Consider the following 14102-nt stretch of genomic DNA (forward strand, 5'->3'; position numbering starts at 1 on the left):
GCTCCCCGAGCCCGAGTTCACCACCTAAAAATTTACGCCAAAAGGATTTCCAAGTTCCAATAATCGTAGTCAGAGCTAAAACCCAAAAATTGCAGGAGTCGGAGCTACTTGGAGCTAGTAATTTACCAGCTCTCCGATTCCGAGTTCACCACCTAAATTTTCACACCAAAAGGAGCCCATGTTCCAATAATCGCAGTCAGAGCTGAAACCCAAAAATTGCAGGAGTCGGAGCTACTTGGAACTAGTAATTTAACAGCTCCCCGAGTCGGAGTTCACCACCTAAAATTTCACACCGAAAGGAGCCCAAGTTTTTATAATTTGGGTCAGAGCTGGAACCCAAAATTGTAGGAGTCAGAGTAACTTGGAGCTAGTAAGTTGCCAATTCCCCGACCATGTGAGTGTACCACGAGTAGAAAAGAGGCTTCAACTTGAAAACAAAATCCTTTAAAATTAAAAAAAAACATGACATTAATATATAAATCAATAACATGATAAATCGAATAAAACTGAAAAAAATAACTCGACAATTTTTAACTTATTCGTGAGGGCGAGGTCCTTCAATAGGCATCGAAATCAGGACTTCATCTAAGAGCTGAAGAGCTCGGTTCAAATGGACCTAGAAAAGAAATATACAGTGAGTCAAATTTTTAAGCAATAATTTCACTTATATTTACACGGATCTTGTACAAATAAATATAAAAAACTAATTTTTTTAGCTGAAAGTAAGGAGCGACATTAAAACTTAAAACGAACAGAAATTACTCCGTATATAAAATGGGTTGTCCCCTCCGCAATCCCTCGCTCTTTACGCTAAAGCTTTTAATTGTTTTAAAAAGTAGAATTGTGGCAAAGAGTCAAACTTTAGCGTAAAGAGCGAGGGATTGCGGAGGGGACAAAACCATTTTATATACGGAGTAATTTCTGTTCGTTTTAAGTTTTAATGTCGCTCCTTACTTTCAGCTAAAAAAATTAGTTTTTTATTTAATTTCTGAACGTTTTTGAATTAATGCATGTTTGGTTTTGGCTCTCCGCACATAAATTATTAAAATTAAATTTGTACATTAATTCTTTTTTTGGCTAAATAGCTTTCTCTTAGTTTTAATCAGACGATTTTGAGAAATAAGAGGTGGAGAAGGAGGCCTAGTTACCCTCCAATTTTTCGGTTGCTTAAAAAGGCAACTAGAACTTTTGATTTTTAACGAACGTTTTTATTAGTAAAAAATATACGTAACTTATAAATTAGCAACTTACGTAACAAACTTTCATAATCTTATATTTTTCTTATCTCCTTTAAATACCTCGCTCTTTATGCTTAAGTATTTTTAGAACCCCTCATATGCGTAATAATCTCTGTTCGTCTTAAGTTTCAATGCTACTCCTTCCTTTCATTTGAAAAAACGTTTTCATGTTTATTTTTCATTGTTTTCTTATAATAATGCTAGAAAATCATGCGCCCTTTTCCTTGAATTTTTCTTCCCCCATGACAGATTCCTCCAAGGAAAGATCCTCAAACATAGCCCCCTCCCTTCAGCTCCACCCCCAAACAAAATAAAATCCCCCTGAAAACGTCTGTACACTTCCCAATAACCATTACTATATGTAAACACTGGTCAAATTTTGTAACTTGCAGCCCCTCCCCCAGGGATTGTGGGGGAGTAAATCATCACCAAATACATAGTTATTATGGTTTTCGACTATGTTGAACAAAATGGCTATCTCAAAATTTTGATCCGTTGACTTTGGGAAAAAAATGAGCGTGGGAGGGGGCCTAGATGCCCTCCAATTTTTTGGTCACTTAAAAAGGGCACTATAACTTTTCATTTCCGTTAGAATGAGACTTCTTGCGAAATTCTAGGACCACTTGGTCGATACGATGACCCCAGGGAAAAAGAAAAAAAAAAAACAAAAAAAAAACAAACAAATAAACACGCACCCGTGATTTGTCTTCTGGCAAAAAATACAAAATTCCACATTTTTGTAGATAGAAGCTTGAAACTTCTACAGTAGGGTTTTCTGATACGCTGAATCTGATGGTGTGATTTTCGTGAGGATTCTATGAATTTTAGGGGGTGTTTCCCCCTATTTTCATAAATAAGGCAAATTTTCTCAGGCTCGTAACTTTTGATGGGTAAGACTAAACTTGATGAAACTTGTATATTTAAAATCAGCATTAAAATGCGATTCTTTTGACGTAGCTATTGATATCAAAATTCAAATTTTTAGAGTTTTGGTTACTATTGAGCCGGGTCGCTCCTTACTACAGTTCGTTACCACGAACTGTTTGAACGAGAGGTTTGTCTATATATACCACACGAGCAGGAAATCATGAGAAGGCATGAGCAAATTTGCCAAACATAAAACTCTTAAATCAAATAATTGCCCAGTATAATCATTGGCTAAAACTGTAAAAAAAAAGTGAAACCTCCGCTTAACCTTTCACAATGCAGAATAAAAAATAATAATAATAATAACAAATGGACAATAAATACCAAACCTTAAAACAAACACAAAACTAAAATAGGAAGACTTTCTCAAAATAAGGTATATTATATTTATTGAAGTAGTTATCTTAAATTTGGATTTTTATCAATATTTTTTATTATTCTGCACCGAGGACAGTCAAGCCGAGGTTTTGACGATAATCTGCGGTTTTTTCACTGGTTGTTATCATCTTCGTTTCTCTCTTCTTTATGGTTTTTATCGATTTGTCGTGTTTAAGTAATATATTTGATCTTAATGTTGATTAAACTTGATGACTAATCTTAATGTTTTAATGCTTAATGTTGGAAACAAAGAGATTGTGTAACCAATGAGAGTTAGATCTTCCGGGATTTAACATAGATAAGATAGCAATTGAAAACTACTGGCACCAAACGCGGCCTTGTGGATGGCGAAAGCATTGTCTCTAACTAAGCAGAAAATTTCAAACAGAAGTGAATATTTGATATGATAAGGATATAGCCTAATCTGTACATTTATAGCATCTAAATGTGAAGTCTATCTGTAAGTAATAAATAACCCGTGTTGATTTGGTTTCAAGGACCAATTTCACTCAGTAGGCATATCGAGGCTACACAAAGTAGGCCTAGGTTTGATGAGGAAAATCTTGGCTGATTAATTAACTAAGTAACTTCGAAAGTATAACAGTTCAAAATAGGGATGAAACCTTTTAATCGACTGTGAACAGATATAAAAATTTTTAACTGAATATTTCGAACACATGTACAGTGTTCATCATCAGAAGTAAAAATTTTTGTTGTACTGCTGATGATGAACACTGTATACTGTTCACTGTCGATTAAAAGGTCATTATACTTTCGTCATGGAAAGGCGGTGTGGTCTTCGAAGTTATCTACTAAGTAACTCCAAACTGGTAGACCAACTAGTTAAATAGTTTTGGACTGTTTACACTAACCTGCATTTCAAACTGTCCAAAAAGGCAAGTATTTGGCTGCTTTGGGTAGAATAATCTACAGTTTAAAAGAATTATACTAGGCCAGGCTTATAATTTCGCAAGACGCAAGATAGCGTTGGTGATTTTTTTGGCACTAGGGCGAGTTTGCACTCTAATCAGTTACCAAGATTCTTTCGTTGGAAATGAAAGAGGTTGAGATCATCTTTTAAGAAAAAGTCTGAGTAATATCATAATTCTGACTCGACGAATGGATAGATATAAAACTAATACATCCAATTAATTAAGCTTATTTCTATTCCTCAGAAGTTGCAGCTACAGGGAGGTATCACGTATTTAAGAACACAAACCTCATAAAATTTTATTACTAAAGAAAGTTCTTAAGCTGAACTGGCCAACCATGACAACAAACAACAAAGAGAGATAAAACTCAACAAAAAAAACCTCAAACGAGAATGCGGCCAGTAGAGAGAAAAGAGATGAAAGACTAAAATAAAAGACAAAATTTTAGAATCTCATCTCTTTTCTCTCTACTGGCTGCAGTCTCGTTTGAGAATTTATTAATTTTTTTTTTTTAGTTTTATCTCTCTTTGTTGCTTGTTATAATTACTAAAGAATAAAATTACTATCCAACTAAATAATATTACTTATTATAAGATTTACATATTATATTAATAACTAAATATCATGTATAATTATATATTAAATTATAATATTAAAAGCTTATTATAAGGTAAAAAACACAAAATTGCTAAGTGATTGTACTTATTAGAAGGTTTTATCACTAAATTTAAGCTAAAATTTAAGCAAAGGATAAACCAAGCCCTCATTTACGAACCTATAAATTACATATTGCTGATTTCTGAGTTTAAATATATTTTTTTTAACATTACGTTGCTTAAGACAAAAACGGGTACCATATATTTAATAGCACAGAGGAATAAAAAGTTTAGTAGTAAGTAAGGTCCAAACTATTTATCAAAGTGAATGTAAAACTTAACCAAAACAATTTTATTAAGTTTCATTACTAAACTTAAACTAATTAAACAAATGGAAATATATAAAAACAGGTACATTATTTTAAATACAGACATTGAAAAAAAAACTTTTAATATAGAGGCAGGTCAGAATTACTAAATAAACTAAACTAAGGCTTAACCTAAACCATATTATAAAGTTTCATCGGTAAAAATTTGCTAATTAAAGCAATAGAAATATAGAAGAAAACAGGGGCATTATTTTAAAATAAATAAATAAAAAAAATTTTGATATAGGGGAGGATTAGAATTATTAAACAAACCTAAACCACATTATATAGTTATATTGCTAAACTTAAGCTACAAATTGATATATACAATCTACAATTAACATATTCTTCAGAATCCCAGGAGGAGAAATTCGTCGTCTTTTCAATTTATTTAACAAAAATACGAAGAAACAAGCCCTTTTATAATGAAAATACCACGAAATGATTTTTTTTTATCTATAAGGGGGTAAAGGAGATATAGGCTGTTTACATCGTTTGTCAAGGCCTGATGAGTTTTTTTTCTGACGGAGTATTCTTTTGCATAGATGTTATAAATTTGTTTTATTCAAAGTTTGTACTACTTTGAGAAGTTCTGTTGATAATGTGCTATATTATGACTGTTTGTCCATTGTAAATAATTTCTTAGACCACATTACCTTTCCATTTACGAAAAATTAAGGGAGAATAAACAGGTTTTAATTTCAACAAAGCAATGAACAAAAATAAAAACAAAACTACAATTTAATTAAAAAAAATACATATTCCGAATATTTTAGCCCCATGTCCGGGAGGTTTTCTCAATAGGAAAAGAGAATAAAAAGTACGACAAAAATTCTTATTTTAAACAGCACACACACAAAAGGAAAAAAAATACACTACAACTAAACACACGAAGAAGAGGAAAAATTAATAACAATAAATAAATAAGAAATACCAAAGCGAATGTCTAGAGCGAAACCATGGGTCACTCTCCTCTGAGCAGTTAGTGTATTGATACACTGATTGCTCATATTTGACTATTTGACTATAGTCAAATTGTCTATTCGACTATAGTTAGCTTTGGTATTTTCTTAAGTTTTGTAACATCAGCGCTGAAAGTTTGTATATAATATTCTCATTTATTCACTGATTGTTCAAAGGAGAGTGACCCATGGTTTCACTATAGACATTCGCTTTGGATTTCTTATTTATTTATTGTTATCATTTTTTTTCTTCGTATGTTTAGTTGTAGTGGTTTTTTTTTGTGTGTGTGTTATGTATTAATTTTTTTTTCCTTTTTGTCGTACTTCTCCTTTTTTTTCTGTTGAGAAAGGCTCCCAGACGTACTAAACTGTAGTTTTGTTTTTATTTTTGTTCATTACTTTGTTGAAATTAAAATTCGTTTTTTCTTCCTTAATTTTTCGTTTGTCCATTGTATTAAACAACCATGGAAGTGTGCACCCAAATCCAATGACATTGCGCATGAGGAGTTTTATCCAATCCTACTCAGGCGTGGGCGGGGCGTTATGGCATAGATGCTATTTATTGTTTTATTAAAAGTTTGCACCACTTTCAGCTGTTCTGTTGATAATGTCTTATATTATGACTGTTTGTGTATCATACAAAACAATCAAGGAAGTGTGCATCCACATCCAATGACATTGCGCAGGAGGAGTTTTATCCAATCCTACTCAAGCGTGGGCGGGGCGTTATAGCATAAATGCTATTTATTGTTTTATTAAAAGTTTGCACCACTTTCAGCTGTTCTGTTGATAATGTCTTATATTATGACTGTTTGTGTATCATACAAAACAATCAAGGAAGTGTGCATCCACATCCAATGACATTGCGTGGGTGGAGCTTTATCCAATCCAAAGACATTGATCATGTGGGCGAGTTTCGTCTATTGTATTCAATCATGAAAGAACGTACCCATATTCAAGCGCACTGAATGTGCATTTTATTATAATCAAAAGCAGTAGTTATTTCCTTGTTTTGTTTTTTATTTTATTAAAAAAATGACTTTTCTGTCACAATAGTGCAGTGCTACTACTAAACAAACCGAGTTACAATTTAACTATTAACTTTAAAGTTAATTTAAGCAAAGCTTAAACTAAGTTCTCATTTATGAAAATAGAAATTAGGAATTGCTGATTTCTGAACTAAAGATCTTAAGTTTTAAACTAAATTTTAGCTAAAGATACTAAACATAGTCATTCTTTGTGAAACATGAAAAAAAATTAGTAATTTCAGGTTTAAATTGCTAAAACACCTAAAATGAATTTGAACGTCAATAAGAAAATATATGGGTGTTAAGAGATCATTTCTTCTTGACTGCTTACCTCAATCCAACAAGGGGTTTCTTTGATTGATTGACGTGGGTAATCGGGACCCCAGCCTTTGACAAAGGACAATCGCAGGATACATAATCGCCGCAAATCATCCACACCAATCCCAGCAGCCGCAGTCAAATCTAAATAAAACAAAAATCCCTAGTTTAACACAATTTTACCGAAAAAAAATTTCATAAAAAAATTCTCTTAGAGGATGATTTTTTTTTACTAAATAAGTGAGACCAGGCAATTTATATGAACACGAATCCTTGGGACTGAATAACAGGCTCCCAAAATCACAAGAATCACAGGCCCCATGGATGTGCTTGAGCCAATGTTATGCTCCTTAAAAAAAAGCGTTACGATTACAGGTGAGAATGGTCTAAAGAATCAATTACCGTCACTTTATGTATCACCTACTTCTTCAATTTACGATCGACAGCCTGATACTACTACTAACACCTCTATGCAGCACCAAGCCGCCTGAGACCACCATAGCTATGCACACTACTACTTCATCCTAATCTAATTAAAGCATTTAAACCCTCTAAAGAGGTTCCTATTTTCATTAAATCTATACTGATTACCTTTTCTCGCCATATCGGGGACAATATGCTTCCCTTGGCCATAAGATCGACAAAGAGCGTGTACGGCTTTTTTACAGAAAGGCTCTAAATGAAGGCAAACTTTGCAGGCAGATTAGTATATCGTGCATCCTTAGTAAAATGCTTAAATACCCTATTTTATCGAGATAGATACTGGAATTTCTGGAGATAATCAGCTTGGGTTCCAAAAATATGTCTTTGATGAGACTTAAAGACTTTAGAGGCTTGAAGACTTCTGGAAAATTCTGAATGGTTTCGCCGTGAAACGAGGCATATATCATGGACATGTGAAAAGCATTCAATAGTGTCAATAATATACAAGAAATGAACTAGATTGCACAACGACATAAGACAGAGAATTGTGCAAACTCTCCGATATTGATCAATCCTATCTTCGCTGAAAATTCCCCCAAAAAAATTTCTTGTGGACGATTCCTCTTGGAAATTTTTCCCTACCATATTTTCATTTGAGAAAGACTTCAATTTCTGACCGTCTTTCAAATAATGCTACACATCTCCCAGTCGTGGAAATTGTTTCCTGGAAATCCACCTCCCCCGTGGCCAGTTGCATAACTCCCTCATGAATAACTCACGGAAATCCCCCCCCCCAAAGAAAAAATCCTTCAGACACTTCCAACCCTACTAAAAATTTTCCCAAAATATCTCCACATGTAAAAGTTGGATCGGCAAAGAGAAGGTAAGATAAATAAAAAAAAAACTTAGCATAGGAATTCTGGAATACTCCCAAGAGTAAAATTTTCTCTGAAAAGCTAAGCCCTGGGAACTTCCCTCCCCACAAAAAATCACCCCTCCCCAAAAATCAGAAAACCCTCCCCCACATTCTAAAAATGTCTGTGTACTTCCCAATAGCAAACACAACATGTACACAATGAGCATATTTTACAGTTTACAGCAATTCCCCCAGGAGCTGTGGGGGGGAGGGGTCATGTTATCCTCAAAGGCAGAGTTATTGGACTTTTGAACAATACTCAACGAAATGACTATCTCAAAGTTTTGATCAGACGAATTTGGGAGAAAAGGGAGTGGGAGGGGGGCTAGTTGCTCTCCAATCATTTAAGTCACTTAAATATGCACTAAAAATTTTCACTTCGGTTAGAATGAACCCTCTCCCAATATTCCTACAACCACTGGTTCACTAAGATCCCCCCTGGGAAAAGAAACAAAGAAAATAATAATAATAATCAGGCATCCGTTATTTCTGTTCTGTCAAAAAATACACAATTTCACATTTTTGGAGATACGAGCTTGGAACCTCTACAGTAAGATTCTCAGATATGTGGAATGTGAAGGTACAATTTTTATTAAGATTCCTTGCCTTTCTGGGAGTGTTTCCCCTTTTTACTACTGAGATGAGTAACAGTAATCTTAATAAATCTCATATATTTGGAACTAGCATAAAAACCCATTCTTTTGATATATAAAAATCCTTTTTTTGAGTTTTGGTTACTATTAATGTCATTCCTTATTTACAATGCGTTATCACGAACTGTCTACAAAAAATTAGTAAATGCCACTTTAGATACACAATAATTTCACTGTTCATTCCTAGGCGATACCCGTTTTTCGAAAAGTTTTAATTGGTATGAAACAAATTAAACAACAGTCGAACGCAGGAAGACAGTAGTAAAAGCAACACTAAACAAGCAACATTCTTCTGCAGTACTAACATAAATATTTCTTTTAACTTGTATGGGTTTCTTCTTCCCTATAGTTTTCTGTATATTGCGGGTTATCATTATCATTAATTTATACATTTAAAATAAAGTTCATTGTTAATACCTTTGGAACACATTTAAATATTTCTTTACAGAATCAAGTAAAGCACAGTTGACAAATCAGCCAAAAACAAGCAAAAATGTATCTATTTTTTGTTTCATGTTATTGACATTGTGCGTTTTTGAGGCACAAATGACATTAAGCAACAGGGTATACAACCAGTTATCTACATGACCTACGGTGTGCACAAAAATAACTGCCACACAAGCGAGACTAACTAAAACACACCGAATAATTTTCGCCTGACTTACTAATTCCAATAACTGGCGCAGGTCCTGTTAAGTGTCCAGCCACAGCTGCAGCTTGCGCAGCAGCCGCTGCCTGAGCTGTTGCAGCCTGCTGTTGCATCTGTCGATGGCACTGTCGTAGGTCAAACACCTAGGAAATAAAAACAGGAATTAGATTAAGAAAAGTCCCCCTAGAGGTTAAAAAAAAAATAATGCTACGTCAAACTTTAGGAATCTCAGCCGAAGCAATTCTTCACAAATATTAAACAATAATATAATAAACCATCATTATTAGTATTACACGATATTATAATTACACAATATTATAATTAACCATCATATTATGGGAGTCTCATCAGGCATTAGGAAATAAGAGAAGATTTACATTTATGTGAAAAATTTATATAAGAATATATATGACTTATCAGGAAATATCATATTATAAAAATAAATAAATAAACATATAAAAACAGTAGCCGATTAATAAAAGATCTTGGACGGGGAGCACAGACAGGGAAAAGTGTGAGTGGCTGTCGCGAAAGCAAGACGAATTGCATGCTGAACACGCCTCTTTAGACATATGCAAATCTCATTAGATTTTGATACTTTCAACACGATGTTTTGCTACTCGACACAAAGTTGTCAGATAGCTATTCAAATTCTGAATGTCATTCTACATTTTTTTTTTTTTTTTTTTTTTTTTTTTTTTTTTTTTTTTTTTTTTTTTTTTTTTTTTTTTTTTTTTTTTTTTTATACTAGACAAGTGTAATAGAATAACTCAAGGTAAAACCTTTGTCTCCACGCAGGTTTTTCCCCTGGAAATACAACAAATAAGAGTAGAGCTGTTCCCTTTCACATCATTTCTAATTTTTGACGGCAGTATACTTTTCGGCTTGTTGCAAAAAGATGGAAGATACTTATAGAAAATCTAGTATCTGACAACACTGACGACTAAATTATAAATTTATGCACTGATGCAAGTATTTACTATCTTGTTTCTATCATTGTCAATTTTTGAAACTCACGATTATTCAGAAGCTGATGCTAGCCAAACAGTACTTTGGTCATCAAACTATCAAAAACTTTAATTGCACCCTCTGTGATTACCACTTTGGTAATTTGTTAGTGTTTCCTGGTTAACGTAAACAGGATTGTATCGAAGCATACAAGCAAGGGGAGGGGGATATTTCTTCATTTAGACGACTCTTATATCCCAGTATATAACAGATGTACTACACATTAATCCTTTTTCATTTATACTTTTCTACGGAGACAAACAATAAACTAAAACGGAATAGCATATGCGCAAGCACGTAACTAAGAACGCCTAAATCTGTTTTCCCCTCTTCTTCAAAGTGGACCATCACTGGATAATCTTATCAACTCAATGGCATCAGTGAGGTCTTGCTCACTCGTCAACAACAAGAGGGAATCTAGTCAAAAATCAACCATGGTAGTTGTCAGCCAATTCTTAACAAACTCGGGCTTGCTAAATATTCTTTCGACAGTAGGAACTGCAACAGGCGTTTTAGAAGCCGATTTGCAAAGACTATTAGCCTCCTTAAGCTGACGGCACTGTCCTTTGCCTAGGACTTCTCGGAAGCAAGTAGAGCCTTGTCAAAACTGAAACAAAACTTCCAGTCCTATTTGAAAAGCAGTAGAAACCGGAGTTCTTCCCTGTTTCGCAAAAAAAAACTGTCTTTGGCAGCTCAATATCTGCAACTGGTACCTCCTATTTTTTTAAAAAGGGCTTAAGTAAAGAGCAAAATTTCTGAGTGTTCATAAGACAAACTATGAGATAATTTCCCATCGTTGTAGCCAGCCAATCAAGTACGATTCTAAAACGTTAACTAAAGAACTAACACATTGAGATCTCAGCTTGACTTTGAACTCAGATGTCAAAACAAGATCGCTTCAAACTATTGCTTCAAAATAAGTAACTACTGCTTGTATGGTTTCAGCCCTTGCAGTCCCCCGAGTTCGTGATAAGTTTCGGAGTTTAAGGCTAAATCAATCAAAGAGTTTTTTTAAGAGCGGCAAAAAGCTTTGTAGATTGAGAGAAGAATATTTCTTCAAGAATGTTGAAAAGTTCCACTATCAAAAGAGATGAATTGCAACTTTACTTTAAGACGGTGTTTAGAATGTGGGCCAGGCAGGGGAGGCAAGGCATATGGCAATCAAGAAGTGCAGGTGCTTTCTGCTGGACTACATTAAATTGACCAGACATCCCGCTGGCATAATAATAACATTGGAATACTAGTCCATCCAGAGCACAGCTTAGATACCAATACAGTTATGAAAACTCGATTTATTTTTGGGACACAATGTGCGGTAGCGATGGTAGCGGCTGGAGACAGGAAACTGGTATTGGTATCTAATTGGTAACAGGAAACTGGTATTGGTATCTAAGCTGTGTATGCAACAAAACAAAATTGCGTTCCCGCCTATGGTGTTGTAGTACGATCTACGCGTCGGAGCGCGGGCTTGGAGGAGGCACCAAATTCAGAGCGCTGTACCAAAAGCTTCTAATGGGCAAGATAGGAGTTTTCATAACTGTATTGGTATCTAAGCTGTGATTCAGAGGAATTCCTCTACTTGACAATGTCCCTATTATATTTTCTACCCTACCCGATTTCGTCAGTATCCTTGCTAACATCCAATGGCAAACACAATGGTGTCAAGAGAGCAAGCTATAGGAAAGACTAACCGTGAAAAGTAATAATTTCCATAACAAATTTTATTTTAAGCCCTTAAAGGCAATCAAAACGACACCATGCTTTTGACTAGAAAAGCGTTACCAGAAATTCTGAAAATTACCATGGAACACCCATAAATGCTTATTGCTAAGTGATAGTACTGAGTGAGCCATAAATACTTATTGCTAAGATGGCTTCAGTTTACTAGTGAGCTATAGACACTTATTGCTAAGATGGTTTCACTTAACTAGTGAGCCATAAATGCTTATTGCTAAGATGGCTTCACTTTACTAGTGAGCCATAAATACTTATTGCTAAGATGGCTTCACTTTACTAGTGAGCCATAAATACTTATTGCTAAGATGGCTTCACTTTACTAGTGAGCCATAAATACTTATTGCTAAGATGGCTTCACTTTACCCCCTTCGTGATCAACAAATGGATACTCAAATTTACATAAGCTACTCAGACTATATTTTTAAATATGTTTCTTAAGAAATTACCTCATATCAAGGCTTAGGGTCATTTAGGTTCATTATACAATAAACCGTTTAGAACTATTATTATAAAAATCAGATAGTTTTTCTTGCTCGAAGACCAAAGAAAAACTTCTTGCCTAAGATATACGATAAAAACTGATATTTTCAAGAAAACAAGTGTATACTACTAGATAGATGGCGCAACGGATGTAACTAAGGCAGAATTCTCAAATAAAATTTTGCTCAAAAAGGTACCGTGTACCATCACATCCCCCCATATATATATAAATATACATATAATAGACATGTAATATACATATAATAAACTATACACATAATACATTATTATACACACTAAATTTAACATATTTTCCAGAAAAAATTACGATATTAAAAAAAGATAACCAGAAATTTCTTGTTTTTTTTACCATTTGGCACCCCTTTGTGAGCGGGAAGGAGAGGGGGGTAATCAGCCCCTTCCCCTGGGGCGAGCCCTAAATAAAAACATGAAAAAAGTGAGTCAAGTGATGGTATTATAAAGCAAAGGAGTGCGCATTTATGTATTTTTTTCACTGAGAGAAAATAATGTCAATAATAGTTTCATAGGCCCATAATTTTTTTCCTTTTCTTTTATTTTTTACTGGGCTTAATGAAAAAAAAACAAGGAAAATAACATTAAGGGTTGTCGTTTAAGATTATAAATGATCTAAAAATATAAAGACAATTGCAATAAACCTCACCTCCATCTCCTTCCGAATTATTAGCCATTCTGAGCCTGTAATGGCTATTGCCTCAACTAATAAGAAAAATAGAGCGGTGTTTGACTTTAATATTATTACTTCTATTTGTCTTATTCAGAGAGAAAATGAAGGATTCTGATTATCAGTAATCAGAAGGATATACACGAGGTGGACCCATGCGCAGCTCTAAGCTTTTAAGTTCCCCTAAACAGGCCATGTTTTCATGCAACAGTTGTTAATTTTTTTTTATCCAATGGTTAACATATACGAGTAATTCAGCAGTATTGTTAGCTACCATACTTGTTTCTTCTGTTTTTAATGCCATTTAAATGAAAGTTGAAAATGACAAAAGTGACTATTCAGAGGCATTTAGAACAGAGACACAGGGACTGGACAGGTCCTAGTCACTACTTTCCTCTTATTTTTTTCCTCCAAGAGAGTCCTCCAGTTTGGCTTTGGATCAAGAGGGCAAAATCCTAAAATTTACTTATTAGTTTTTTTTTCTTATCATTCATTATACAAAGCAAATAGGAGAGTAACGAGAATAACAGAGTTATACTACTACAGGACACCCGCACATATCATGGTTACCTACAAAAGGGCAAATCCCAGCCCATAATAATCGATAGTAAAAATACACTTAAACAAACTTTTTTTTTCTGAGTAAAATCCAATATTATTCAGAATTAAATCCCATTCAAGAATAGTAACTGTTAGGCACATCTAAACGAACAGTGCTTAGGAGATACGAAAATAAACTTTCAGGATTTTCAATAAATAACCTGAAATCCCTTGACATTGGGTCTG

General features: G+C 34.1%; 1 protein-coding gene across 3 annotated transcripts in view; it reads right to left on the bottom strand.

The window, feature by feature from the left end:
• Nucleotides 1-428: 428 nt before the first annotated feature.
• LOC136040988 (mothers against decapentaplegic homolog 4-like) overlaps nucleotides 429-14102 on the bottom strand; it is a 41719-nt gene continuing 28045 nt past the window's right edge. For all 3 annotated transcript variants that reach the window (XM_065725474.1, XM_065725475.1, XM_065725476.1), the window contains 3 exons: nucleotides 9405-9531; nucleotides 6761-6891; nucleotides 429-616 (listed from right to left, as the gene is read on the bottom strand). In XM_065725474.1, coding sequence (XP_065581546.1) covers nucleotides 536-616; nucleotides 6761-6891; nucleotides 9405-9531 — 339 coding nt within the window. In that variant the 3' untranslated portion in view covers nucleotides 429-535. The remainder of the gene's footprint in view (nucleotides 617-6760; nucleotides 6892-9404; nucleotides 9532-14102) is intronic.

This window comes from Artemia franciscana, chromosome 21 (assembly GCF_032884065.1).
Source record: "Artemia franciscana chromosome 21, ASM3288406v1, whole genome shotgun sequence".
Lineage (NCBI taxonomy): Eukaryota > Metazoa > Arthropoda > Branchiopoda > Anostraca > Artemiidae > Artemia > Artemia franciscana.